Source organism: Alligator mississippiensis, chromosome 4 (genome assembly GCF_030867095.1).
Source record: "Alligator mississippiensis isolate rAllMis1 chromosome 4, rAllMis1, whole genome shotgun sequence".
Lineage (NCBI taxonomy): Eukaryota > Metazoa > Chordata > Crocodylia > Alligatoridae > Alligator > Alligator mississippiensis.
The window spans coordinates 129,758,320-129,771,834 of record NC_081827.1 but is presented as its reverse complement, the minus strand read 5'-3'; the positions used below and the strand labels follow the sequence as shown (position 1 = coordinate 129,771,834).

The 13,515-nt window shown below is 46.6% G+C and overlaps 1 protein-coding gene across 10 annotated transcripts in view; it reads right to left on the bottom strand.

The window, feature by feature from the left end:
* PPFIBP1 (PPFIA binding protein 1) overlaps positions 1-13,515 on the bottom strand; it is a 185,667-nt gene that overhangs the window by 156,209 nt on the left and 15,943 nt on the right. For 8 of the 10 annotated variants that reach the window (XM_059726613.1, XM_059726615.1, XM_059726614.1 and 5 more), the window contains exon 2: positions 10,944-11,162. The exons of the other annotated variants lie outside the window; for them this stretch is intronic. In XM_059726613.1, coding sequence (XP_059582596.1) covers positions 10,944-11,120 — 177 coding nt within the window. In that variant the 5' untranslated portion in view covers positions 11,121-11,162. The remainder of the gene's footprint in view (positions 1-10,943; positions 11,163-13,515) is intronic. 10 annotated transcript variants of the gene reach the window in all.

The window sequence follows — 13,515 nt, the reverse complement described above, 5'->3', positions numbered from 1 at the left end:
GGTCGTAGAAGGCAACCAGGTTGGTCTGACAGGATCTGCCTCTAATGAACCCATGTTGGTTGCCCCTAAGCATAACCTCTCCTGCTGGTCCCTCGCAAATGTGCTTCTGGATAATTTTCTCAAAGAGCTTCCCCAGAACCAAGGTAAGACTAATGGGCCTATGGTTTCCTGGGTCCTCCTTTCTCCCTTTTTTGAAAATGGGGACCACATTGGCCCTTTTCCAATCCTCTCGCACCTCTCCAGAGCACCACGAGTGCTTATAGACCTGTGCCAGGGGTCCTGCAATGTCCTCTGCCAATTCCCTCAGCACCCTCAGGTGATCATCTGGACCCACCAATTTGAAGACATCCAGTCCCACCAGAAGTTCCCTGACCAGGTCCTCTCTGACCCTGGGCCCGGCTGTGCCCTTCCTGAGTTCATCCAGGATTTCGGGGGGGGGGGGGGGGGGGGGGGGAAGATATGGATGTCCCGGTCACTGCTCAGAAATATGGGAGGCAAAAAATTTGTTAAAGAGGTTAGCTTTATCAACACAATAGGATAATAGCAAGTATGGAACGATAAACGTGTTAAACAGGCCCATTAGCTGAGCATTAGTCTTCACTGCAAAGTTATGTCAAGCACTGAACCGAATTTAAGTCCCATCCGCACAAAAAACCCTTCCACTGGACCTGGCACGTTTACCTTGAGTTGACAAGTCCAAAAGGGATAACAAACCAAGTCTGAATATGCACAGATGCTATCCTCTTTGTAATTTGAATATAAACTAATAGCACTCAAGCAGTGCTAGTCCTCCAATGCCTTCCCACAATTCTTGTCCCAAGAACTCAGAAAGGACAGAAATTCTCTCACAATCCTTTGTAAAAAGATTTAGAGAGCAGCTCAGCCTTCTATAGAACTAAAATAGAATACATCCCTCAGGCTTAGCAGCTTATGACCCAATACCCAGCCAGATTTAAAATATTTATGTTTTTGTTTTAGCATGGCCACTCTTACCTGACCCAGGCTAGCTCACGTTACTACTCTTTGAAACAACTTTGTAATGACATTGCTCGAGCTGGAATTTAGTCAGAACCCCTGGATAACACAAATACACTTAAGGGTGAAGTTACACATTACACTTAAAAAGCACAGTAAATCTGTGGAATGCTAAGTGGTATTAAAGTTAAAACATGCTGTGAGCTCTCACATAGTGTTAATACAGCTGCTTGCCTGCATAGCTCTGACTTGGAACTAATAGGCTGGAGAGCAGCGGCAGGGCTAGGAGCCAGGATGTGGGGGGTGGGGAGAAAGGAGGAAGGGAGGGGATATGAATGCATTCTGGGATGTGGAAGAACTACAAATTGCTCATTTTATCTCTGTGGAACACACTAAAGTTGCCCTAACATGATCTAGGTAGCACAGCCCAGAGTTAACCCTTTCCTGAAGTGGCATAACAGACACTCAGAGAGCACTCGGAACAAGAAGCTTTAACATGCTGACACTCACATTTTAAGTGCCCTTAGTATGATCTAAGTGTAATGTGCAACTTCACCCTTACTGTAGTAGCTAAGGACCACATTTTAACTTTGCCTGCATTGAGTCCCACTGATTTCAATAAATACCAATAGGTAGGAACAGCAGCTAGCCTAACCAGGGTCTCATATTGCCAGTGAGGGAGATGACCAAATAACTACTTTAATTAAACAAGTACAGAAATGAACAAATGGCTTGAGAAACAGCATTTTTATTATACTTTTCCTACATGTTTACATATTGTAGCATGTTTGAATGAAATCTGGAGTTAGAAGCAGACACTGTGGGGCTCATGTAGTAGGGCTCACTGAAACCTGGTGGAATTCAACCCATGATTGAATGGTAAACATCAAGGACTACAGACTGTTCAGGTGGGATAGAACAGGGAGGAAAGGTTGGGGTGTTCTACGTCAAAGAACGATACGCGTCCTCAACAAACAGCACAGGGTCAGAGGAGGGGCAGACTGAAGTGCTCTGGGTCAGAATACAAGGGGATAAGGGGGAAAGGAACTTAACGGTGGGTGTCTATTATCAACCATCCAACCAGGGGGAAGAGCTGGACCGGAAATTCTCGGGTCAGCTCGCGGAGGCAGTTAAGTCAAGGGACGTGGTCATCATGGGTAACCTAAACTACCTGGACATCTGCTGGGAGGAGCAGTCAGCCACATGTGACTGCTCACGTAGGTTCCTGACTGAGATACAGTACCTCCACCTAACCCAGGAGGTGCACAGTCCCACCAGGGGAAATGCCTTGCTGGACCTGGTCCTGGCCACAGGCAACAACCTGGTGAGGGGACTGTGGCTTCTCGACCACCTGCGCGATAGCCATCATCGCCTACTGGAATTCACCATCCAGCGCAGGGCGTCAAAGGCCTGCAGCAAGGCAGCAGCCCTAGACTTCAGGAGGGACGATTTCAATGAGTTAAGGCGATTAGTCAGGGAGGCACTGAGGTCCTGGAGGGTAGGGAAGTTGGAAGTCCAAGAAGAGTTGTCGTTCCTTAAGGAGACGATCCTCTGAGCTCAAAAGGGTGACAGTCCCAATGCGAGTCAAAGCGGGCAAGAGTGCTCAAAAGCCCCCATGGCTCACCAAAGGCATTCAGGAATGTCTGAAGCTAAAAAGGAGGCATACACCCAATGGAAGGGAGGGGCCATCCCCAAGGAGGATTATAGCTCCATTGCTCGAGACTATAGTGGGGCTGTTAGGAAGGCTAAGGCGGAGACAGAACTAGGACTTGCAACCAGGATCAAAGATAACAAGAAGTCCTTTTTTAAATACATATGGAGTAAAAAGAAAGCACTGGGTAAGGTGGGGCCCCTGCAGGACACACTAGGCAATCTGGTGGTTGCACCAGACGATAAAGCTGACCTCTTTAAAAATTCTTTGTCTCCATTTTTCTGCGCAGGGACCAGGACATCCCCCGCAACTAGGATTCTGAACGGACTCAGGAGAGGCAGCCAGGCCTAGGGTCAGAGAGGACCTAGTTAGGGAACTTCTGGTGGGGCTGAACACGTTCAAATCAGCAGGTCCAGATGATCTCCACACCAGGGTGCTGAGGGAATTGGCAGAGGTCATTGCAGGACCCCTGGCATGGCTTTACGAGCGCTCATGGTGCTCTGGAGAGGTGCCAGAAGACTGGAAAAGGGCCAGTGTGCTCCCCATTTTCAAAAAGGGGAGGAAGGAGGACCCAGAAAACTATAGGCCCCTTAGTCTTACCTTGGTCCTGGGGAAGCTCTTTGAGAAAATTATCCAGGAGCACATCTGCAAGGGACCAGCAGGGGAGGTTATGCTTAGGGGCAACCAACATGGGTTCATTAGGGGCAGGTCTTGTCAGACCAACTTGGCTGCCTTCTACGACCAGGTCACAAAATCCTTAGATGCAGGTGTCGCGGTGGACGTAGCCTTTTTGGACTTTAGGAAGGCCTTCAACACTGTGTTTCACTCCATTCTCATAAAAAAATTAGGCCTACACAGTCAGATGGGTCACAAATTGGCTGGAGAGTCCTAACCAGAGAGTGGTGGTGGTGGTTGGGTCATTTTCAACCTGGAGGGACATGGGCAGTGGGGTCCCCCAGGGCTCATTCCTCGGGCCCACACTGTTCAAAATCTTCATCAGCGACTTGGACGAGGAGGTGACAAGTGTGTTGTTCAAATTCACAGATGACACTAAGATATGGGGAGAGGTGGGCACAGGCTACAGCTAGACCTCTACAGGTTACAAGGGTGGGTGGATGAGAATAGGATGGGTTTCAATACTGACAAGTGCAAGGCACTGAACCTGGGGAGGAAGAACCAGCAGCATACCTACAGGTTGGGGAACTCCCTTCTCGTCAGCACAGAGGCAGAAAAGGATCTTGGAGCCACTACTGATTCCAAGATGAATGTGGACCGCCAATGTGAGGACGAGGTCAGTAAGGCTAACCGCACCTTATCATGCGTCCACAGATGCATCGCGAGCAAATCCAAGGAGTTGACATTGGTCAGGCCGCAGTTAGAGTACTGTATCCAGTTCTGGGCACCACACTTCAAGAGAGATGTAGACAGCATTGAGAGGGTCCAAAGGTAGGGCCACTCACATGGCCAGGGGGCAGCAGGGCAGGCCATATGAGGAGAGGCTATGGGACCTGAACCTGTCCAGCCTCCACAAGAGAAGGCGGAGGGGGGATCTGGTGTCCATCTATAAACTTACCAGGAGGGACCAGCAGGGAATGAGAGAGTCCCTGTTTCCCCGAGCACTACCAGGAGTAACTAAGAGTAACAGCCACAAGTTGACTGAGAGTAGGTTCAGGCTAGGGGTGGCTAGGATCTGGAACCATCTTCCAAAGGAAGTGGTGCTTGCTCCTACCCTGGGGATCTCCAAAGGGGGAATAGACAATCACCTAGCTGGAGTCATTTGACCCCAGCATTCTTTCCTGCCCATGGCAGGGGGTTAGACTTGATGATCCGCTCAGGCCCCTTCCAACCATGAAACTATAAAACTGCAGGATGGAGGATCTCAGAGAATGCACCAGAAAGCCAGTTTGTATACACCTAGCTATACTGCTAACTACAAATATAGAGTCCTTCTCTTGTTACCTAGGCATGAGGTTCCAGGGAGTGTGACTCAAGACACCAAGGGAGTGTAACTAACAGGAAAACAAAGCAAATGAGAAAAGAATGAGATTGCACAGGCAAAAAAATATCCATTGAGTACTGTGATCCCCAAAGGAATGAGACCCCCCAAAGGAATGAGTGGCAGTGCCCTAACTTCCCCACACTCCCAAAGTCTCCCTGGAGACCAGCACAAACAGCACTGGCAGGGCATGTGGCTGGGCAGGGAGCTGCTCTGAGGCCAAGGCTGGGGCTGAGATCTTGCAGCGGTGATAGCCAGGGCAGAGCCTCGATCCACCACCCAGCCACACACCCTGCCAACGCCACTCAGGCCAGTCTCCATGGAGAACGTGGCCCTGCGCTGTCATGACCCTGTCACTCCTAGGGTCTCCACAGAGACTGTCTGGAGTGACACAGGCAGGAGCTTCTGGGAAATGGAGGCCAGCAGCCAGCTAGGTCCACCGTTTTGCCCAGACCTGCACTACAGCAACTCCCAGGCATCAAGGCAATAGCCCACAACATCCTGATAGTAAAAGAAAAATGTCAAGGAACAGTGATCCACCTTCTAAATAGGTGTTTGGAGCCTCTTGACTTCAGACACAGAGAGCTATTAGCGAAACATCCAGATAAAATAATGTGAAAAGAGCCGTATGCTTTATTAAAATGGCCAGCTATCTTTCCTGATTCAGCAAACACCTTTCAGAAGTCTGTGAACCCTTGAAATAGTTAACATACAAGTGTTGCTGAGTGGAAATGGTCAGAGACCCAAGAACAGGCCTTTGAAAGCATAAAGAAAATTTGAAGTCTGGCACCATCCTAAAGCACTACCACTATACAGAGCAGACAGAGCTGTAGTGTGAGACACGAAGGAATCAGTGCCAAGACCAAGACAGAAACTCAGTGGAATTGAGCGATCCCAATCACCACCCCCGGGCATCAGATAGATCTGCTCACAAGGCATTAAAAAGCACTGGAAAGCAGCCACTGCCAAGTGCACCAAAGTGACTTTATGCACTTTATTGGGAGTTCAGGAGTTTGGGGTGAAAATAAGATACTAACCAGCAAGTTCAGATGCACTAAGCAGGACACTCCTTCCCCAGTACAGCACATATACCCTATGGAGCAAGAGTTGGGTTTATCAAGTGCTACATTACTTGTGCACAGCCAAAGAGAGACTGCAGGCAATCCAGGAAAGCCACCAGCAGGAAGAATGCTACAGACAGAAAAATAATTTTTACTCCATGACTGATTGCCCTGCAAGGAAAAAAGCACTATATATTACTCACTACCATCAGGTGATGGGCAAAGTGCATGTGTAAAGTGAGATTAGCATGCTTGTTTGATTTATGTCCCACCTTATCCAAAAAGGCTCAGAGCGACTCACGAAAAACGAACAGTCCCACAGAGAGGATTCCCTGGTTTAGGAGACGGCATCATAAAAATAAAGACAAGCTTCATGCCTAGAGAGAGACATCCAAAGAAAGCAAAGGAGCTGTCATAAATGCTTAGCTGAGTACATACATGTTATAATACCAGATGTGAAAAGAGTCCAGTGATCAATGACAAAGAGACTCTACAGTCTCATGAAACACCAGCCTAGACCCAGGAAAAAAAGTTTACAGCAGGCCTGTTTACTTTTAACGACAAGGAACGTAGGACCACGATATGTCACTACTCCAGTTGTGGGATGTGGCCTATCTAGGCAACATTCCAAGAGAGAACCTGGAGCAGAAAACTGAGGTGGGCTTGGAAAAGGTGGCCTATCTGGTCTACTATGCAGAGACAAAAATTGTCACAATATACAGCAGCACAATCCAAATGATTCAATACTAAATGGCACAATTCAGCTCAAGAAGTCCATGTCTTCTATCAAGTTAGTGGAAGAGGCAGGAATCAAGCCCCGGCTCTGTCCACCTGTGGAGCTGTCTACAAAGTGAAATTATTTCACGTGACTGTAGACAGTTTGTTATTAAAAGGGCATTAAAATAAATACTTTTGCAGCATATATCTAGATAAACATTCCTTCAACAATAAAAGCACTAATTTGCCACAAGCCACGACACAACTTACAGACAACCACTTCTGCACTCATAACTGAAATATTCATGTACTCCTGACTATTTTTAGTAAGCCATCTCTGCAGAAGCCAAAATATCATGCTCTCTCTCTCTATACATTCAGTAGAACTACATTCATCATCACATACAGTACAGCCTGACATAGTACATCTGTATTTGACATCACAGATGTGAGTTACACTAGAAAGTTTTGGGGCAGTTTATTTTCTGTAGTTTAAAAAGATAAGCAATTAATAATGGATTGCTAATTGGCTGAAGGGTCGTACTCAGAGGGTGGTGGTGGACGGGTCATGTTCAACCTAGGGGGAAGTGAGCAGCAGAGTCCCCCAGGGCTCGGTCCTTGGGCCCGCACTGTTCAATTTCTTTATCAGCGATTTGGACGACGGGGTGTAAAGCAACCTGTTCAAATTTTCTGATGATACCAAAATTTGGGGTGAGGTGGGCATACTAGTAGGGAGGGAAAGACTGCAGAAAGACCTGGATAGGTTGCAAGGGTAGGCTAACAAAAACAGGATGCGTTTCAATACGGACAAGTGCAGGGTGCTGCACTTGGGCAGTAGTAACCGGCAGCACACACATAAGATGGGAAACTCCCTTCTTGAGAGCACGGAGGCAGAAAGGGATCTTGGAGTCATCATCGACTCCAAGATGAACATGGGCCAACAATGCGAGGTCACGGTCGGCAGGGCTAACCGGACCCTATCGTGCATCCACAGGTGCATCTCAAGTGGGGCCAAGGAGGTGATCCTCCCCCTCTATGTGACACTGGTCAGGCCACAGCTGGAGTACTGTGTCCAGTTCTGGGCACCCCAATTCAAGAGGGATGTGGACAACATTGAGGGTCCAGAGGAGGGCCACCCGTATGATCTGGGGACACCAGAGCAGACCCTAAAATGAGAGGCTACGGGACCTGAACCTGTTCAGCCTTCACAAGAGAAGGCTGGAGGGGGGACCTTGTGACCATCTATAAACTCACTAGGGGGAACCAGAAGGGTTTGGGGGAGACCTTGTTTCCCCTAGCACCCCCCGGGATAACAAGGAATAATGGCCACAAGTTGTTGGAGAGTAGACTGGCCTTGAGGTTGCCCAAATCTGCAACACCCATATGAATTCCGGCATACTCTCACTCCCGCTCCCAATGCCGCAACTGGAAAGGAAGGAGGCATAAAAGCCAGCTTTCTTGGCCACTTACAGGCAGAACCCAGCCTTTTTTGCTCTGCTGAGCATTAAAACAGAAGTTACAGCACAAGACTCTCACCTAACTTCTCTAGGACCCAGCCTCATCCTGATTTTCATAGTCCTTCCTCATTCTCCAACACCCTAGCCCATAAAGAGAGGAATAATGTCCTAGATGGTAGTCACATGCTCTGTGGTTCACCTACCAACAGGTTACATTTAGACTACAAAAGTTTCAATTTGCCCTGTATTAGAAGAACTCTTGTGCAGACCTGCTCTACTATTTTGGCCCATTTAAACCCAAATTCAGCCCTTCAGTTCAAGTCAGAATTTGAACTTACACCAACTTGGGGTGGGGGAGCTGAAGTGCTCACATCCAGGGATTTTGTTCAGGCCTACATTATATAACACTTTATTCAAGCAGTGAATCGGGTACAAGAAGGAGGGGATTGCTTTGTTGCTGAGGTAGTTGAAGCAAAGCAGCTCACATGATCTCCTTTCTCAGGACGCCTACACAGTAAACACAGATAGCTGGCTTGTGTCAAAACTTGGTCCAGGCTAATCAGACTTGGCAAAACTTCTGGAAGAGGATTACTACTTCTTCATTTTTCATGTACATTATGCAATGTGGTGAGCCTGTGCTTGTATCTGTCATGAAATAAATAATGGAGCTTGGATTAAGTTAATGAGTGGTTTCTATCAGTTTACTAGAACTTGGAGAACCTCTCCCTGCCTATTCATTTTAATATTTATACAGTGGCATGAGCAAATATGAAACTGCAGATATGGCAGAGAAAGCCTCTGCTTCGTAGTTTTGCATCTAATGTAGACTATAATATCAAAAGAGGCAATAAATTAGTTGGGTTGGGCCACACATTTCTTTCACACTCATGACATGGGTTTGAAAAATATTTTACATTGTACAGAAACTGAGATTAAAGTATTGTGAAATGAGATGGTATTATCAATCTCAAAAGTTCAAATACAAGAGTCAGATCCCCAGGACCTTGGGAGTGAGGGTTACTGCAGGAGGTTGCAGCAGCTCGTTGGTGAAGAACTGTAAAAACCTATGGCAAAGAGGTAGGCAGAAGTGTCACTGTGTCCGGCAAGGGTGTAGTGTAGAGCCTTTTATGGTTAGACATGAGAGGAACAGGTTTTCAAACTACAGTTCTGTAATTTGCTAGTTTCAGAGCTATACAATAACTAGTAATTTTTCCAAATGTCAAAGTCTTCCTACACCGTGGACATTTGGCAAGGCCAGGAGCTTCTACACTTGGTGAACACTGATCTTCAGTTAAAAAAAAGTGGCTTATAAACAAGGAATGAATATAAATGAATTCCCCAAGACCTTCTCTCATATATTCTTTCAATCTGTGCAAACCTGACAATAATGTGGACTTCTCTCCATGTTAAACAGAGTTAAGAGTTGGATCCATGCACTGATGCAACCCAAGTGAAACAGAGGCACAAGTGGGCAAAATATAGGCCAAGTTTGTGTTTTGTCAGCCTTGCATTTGCACCTCAGAACTGTATTTCCCTGAAAGCACAGGGACTTCTCAGAGTGCAACAGCTGGCCAAAACAGTGAAATATTAGCCCCAATTAGGATCACATGCATTTTTGGGGGGATATTTTCAAAATGTGCCCATCACAATTTAATGGCTTGGTATGCTGTTGAGGTGATTTAATCACAAATCAGTGTGAACAACTTAACTTTTTATATCCGCATGAGGTTTTGATTTAGAATTTATTTACATCTCAGAACAGCTTGGAGGGAATAACACAAATGATATGAGGTACATGTTAAAGAGTACTAAAGCTCACATGCTATGAACTGTTCAAATAGGAATAATTCAATCAGTTTACAGCAAAATTAGCTGGGACCTGGCTATACGCGTTAAAGGACACAATGGAGAGCTCTGTTTTTTTCAGAGACTGGCTGAAATGTCAGACTGTCACATTGATCCATCTCCATTTCATCTATTAGGCACAGTTCATCTCTCAAGAATTCAGATTAATTAACCCATTATCTGTAACAAGGCATGTTTCTGAATTACTAGGTTAAAGGGACAAAAGTTACTACAGTAACTGAATGTATCTCATTGTACAGAATTGCAAAAACTGCTTAACTAATGCAAATAATTTCAAATCTGTAGTAAAGTAATGCATGGAATTATTGATGGTATTTTAGAATCCTTTCTTATACAACTATGCAAACAATATGGACCCAACTACACAGAATAACTAATTTATTTCCAAACAACTTAGGAAGAAAGTAAACGGGAGTCCCACAAGCAGTGGATGAAAGGATCATGGCATAATATAGTGTTTCCCAAAACATGAGGTGAGCCTCCCTGGGGAAGCACATAAGGCCCAAGGCAAGGAGGGAGCAGGCACACAAATCATGCCCACCTACTTGCATGCTGCCAGTTACCACCTTGGAATCGGCAGCAAATTGGAGGCAGTTGGGGTAGGTAGGAAGTTGGCCGCTGGGGGGAAAATCAGCAGCAAGGGGAAATCAATGATGGCAACTAAGGTAGGATGGGGCATGAGACCAATCTTGCTATACAGCAGGGTGCTAACCCGCGTACCTTGGGAAACCCTTGCATAATATATTTGGCTGGGTTTATAACCATAGGAGCAGCAAGCCTGCAGCTCAGCCTGCTACTACTATTCCCACATCAACACAATTAAGGTGCTAGTACAGACACCTTTCATCTCCTCCAAGGCATGTAGACTGTACCCAACCTTACCACAGTATAACACGAAGACAGAATAGGGCCAGCCTTCCAAACAGTACCTAGAATAAAATCCTTCTAGGTGCCATAGCCCTTGTACAGGAAGAGAGGATGTCCACAGAGCAGAGGCCAGCCACTTTAGAAGTCAAGGCACAGTTCTGATTGGAGGTTCTCTGGGGATCAGTATGCTCTTTGCAAGAGCTGTTATAATGGAACTCCAATTGTTATGGTCACTTTTAATACACTAAGGTTAAGTACAGACAGTCAAAACCCCAACGCTGAATCAATTCATTATTTGCAGGTTAGTCTAAACTGCAGCAATTAAATTGAAACAGAAGTGAAGAGACATTTACCTGTGATTCAGGAAATGCAGCCAATGCATGTCTGTAGTGGCTCAAACCAGAAGCCAAGGACAGCTCTCTGGCACGTAGCCAACATGGGCCGTGTTTGCTGCTTCTTCTTGCTGGCCCCAAGGTCTCTGGGATTTGCAGTCCAGAATTACAGCAGCAGGACTCTGCAGGGTTGCTCATCACTTCCTCTTCCTGCTTCCAGACACCTCTGGGATTTGTAGTCTACAGTCACAGCCAGCAGTAAGTTTGAGAGGTGGAAGGGGAGTTTAACCCCCCACCCCCACCTCTCACTCCAGACCCCAACCAGGGTTGCAAGGGGTGGGGGGGAGGGGAGCAGTCCCCATCCTCCCTGCAGACTGAGCTACATCCCCAGCCAGGCTTGGCCCCACACCCACTTGTCAATCAGCTGTCATTGCTCTGGCTAAGGAGAAGAGGGGTGGAGCCAGCCCTGTTCTCAGGGGCAGACAGCACAGCCCAGCCCAGAGCTGCAAAACATGCTGGGATATTGGGAGACTATGATTTAACTCAAACCAGGAAGGTTCAAGGGACAAAAGTTTCATAAACTGGTTTGACCCAAATCAGTTAAGTCTGATGCTACATTCAACCAGGTTTATCTTAAACCAGTTTCAACCATTTTGAAAATGGTTTATGTGCACTTAAGCTTCTGTTCTGTTACATGTTTAAACCAGGTTTCTAATCACTTAAACCAATTTATGTTCAGCTTCTGTCCCTAGCCTAAGCAACTTACAGTGCTAAGAACTTAGAGCTAGGAAGAAAAATCCATTTGATGTCTGAATGCACAGAAAACAAGGCACCAAAGCAGCTTTCTGTGATTTCCCACTACAAAGACTACTGCCGAGAACAGTGTTTCTCAACCCATGGGTCACCACCCAAAAGTGGATCACAAGAATATTGGAAAAGGTTGCAAACAAACTTTAAAAATGGATCAACAAACTTTCCAAATGCATTCTCCTTTAAAGGGAGAAAATGTAGGAAACTGGGGCTTTTCCCCTCACACACTGCAAGGGGCTGCTTGGGGTCCCCCATGCCCCCCACACATCCACGCCCTGTGCCACACACTGGGGGACAGGGGCCTGGGGGCAGTGGGTCAGGAGTGAGAGGCACTGGGTTGGGACTGATCACCAATGTTTAGAAATGGGTCCTGGCACAGGCAACTGGTAGGGGGCACTGGGGGCGGGGTACATGCATCTCCCCCCCACCCTGAGATTGGCCTCTGAAATTGCTGGGGAGCCTGTTGATGCATCCCAACTCAGCACTGCTCAGGACGGGGCCAGGCGCAGAGTGGATTCTCACTGGCCCAACTGTATGGCTAAGGACCACAAACTGCTTCTCTATCCAGCTCCGCCCTCCCTGACAGCGCTTTGGAGCCTGGAGCATCAAAGAGCACTCCGGCCAATCAGAGCACTGCCCCGCCTCCCTCCCCCTCCCTACCTGTAAAGAGCATGCTCCCATCCCCCAGCAGAGGAGCTGTTCCTGCTGCTGGGAGAAAGGTAAGCCTGGGGCTCTTGCAAGGAGGTGGCACAGGGAGGGGCACTGGGGGGGTAGTGGTATGCTGTGTGCAGCCCCACCCCCCCCACATGTGCTGAGCCCCCACAAGACTCAGGAGGTACCAGTCGCCCATGGACCTGATACAAAAAGTTCGAGAACCACTGGCCTAGAGCAGTGGTTTTCAACCTGTGGTCTGCAGACCCCTGGGTGTCTGCAGACTATGTCTAAGCCAGGTCCACAAAAGATGACTATGATCAACCAAGAGTATGTGAATACCCATACTTACAATTCAAAGGGGTCCACACCTCCATTCAACATTTTTTTAGGGGTCCACAAATGAGAAAAGGTTGAAAACCACTGGCCTAGAGCAAACAGGCTCCCTGTGAATTGCATAATGGTCTCCAAATGGTTAAGATCATAATCTTGAAAATAGTGACAGGTTCATGCACCTTAGTATGCCAGGTAAGATTTCCCCTCAAATCATCTCTCATTTTGCCATGTGTTCCTGCTTAATGAGGGATTATCAGCTAAGCCAAGTGACTGTACTTAACCCTCCTTTTGAACAGCAGAATTGTAGTTTTTTGTTGTTTTTTTTTAACCAGACTATGCCACACTGACCTTCAGCTATCCATTTTACAGTGTTGTTTGAAATCCCCCTGGAAGACCGTCTCTTGCCACATGTATATCTTTATGATCAAACACTTGTTTTAAAGCTTTTGAAGCCAATCAGCATGACAAGCAATTATAAAATTATGGACATGTAAAATAGCATACCACAAGGACAGAGCTATGCAAACACTCTGGGATTCAGAGCACCCAGATACTAAAGTAGGAACACACACACACAAAAAGGCTAGAAATTTAGTTTTTCAAAAATAAAAGCAGCCATAGACTGCCCTTTTAACAAAACATTTTTTAAAAGTTACTTTAGATCCACGAATCACAACCGGACCAATGCTGCAGAATTCTGTTGTACAAATCACTTAAACAACTAGGAAGTTTACCAGGACCACCCCAAAACAAAATTATGCTGTTCTTATTTCTAAGTCCCATGACAAGTCTCATG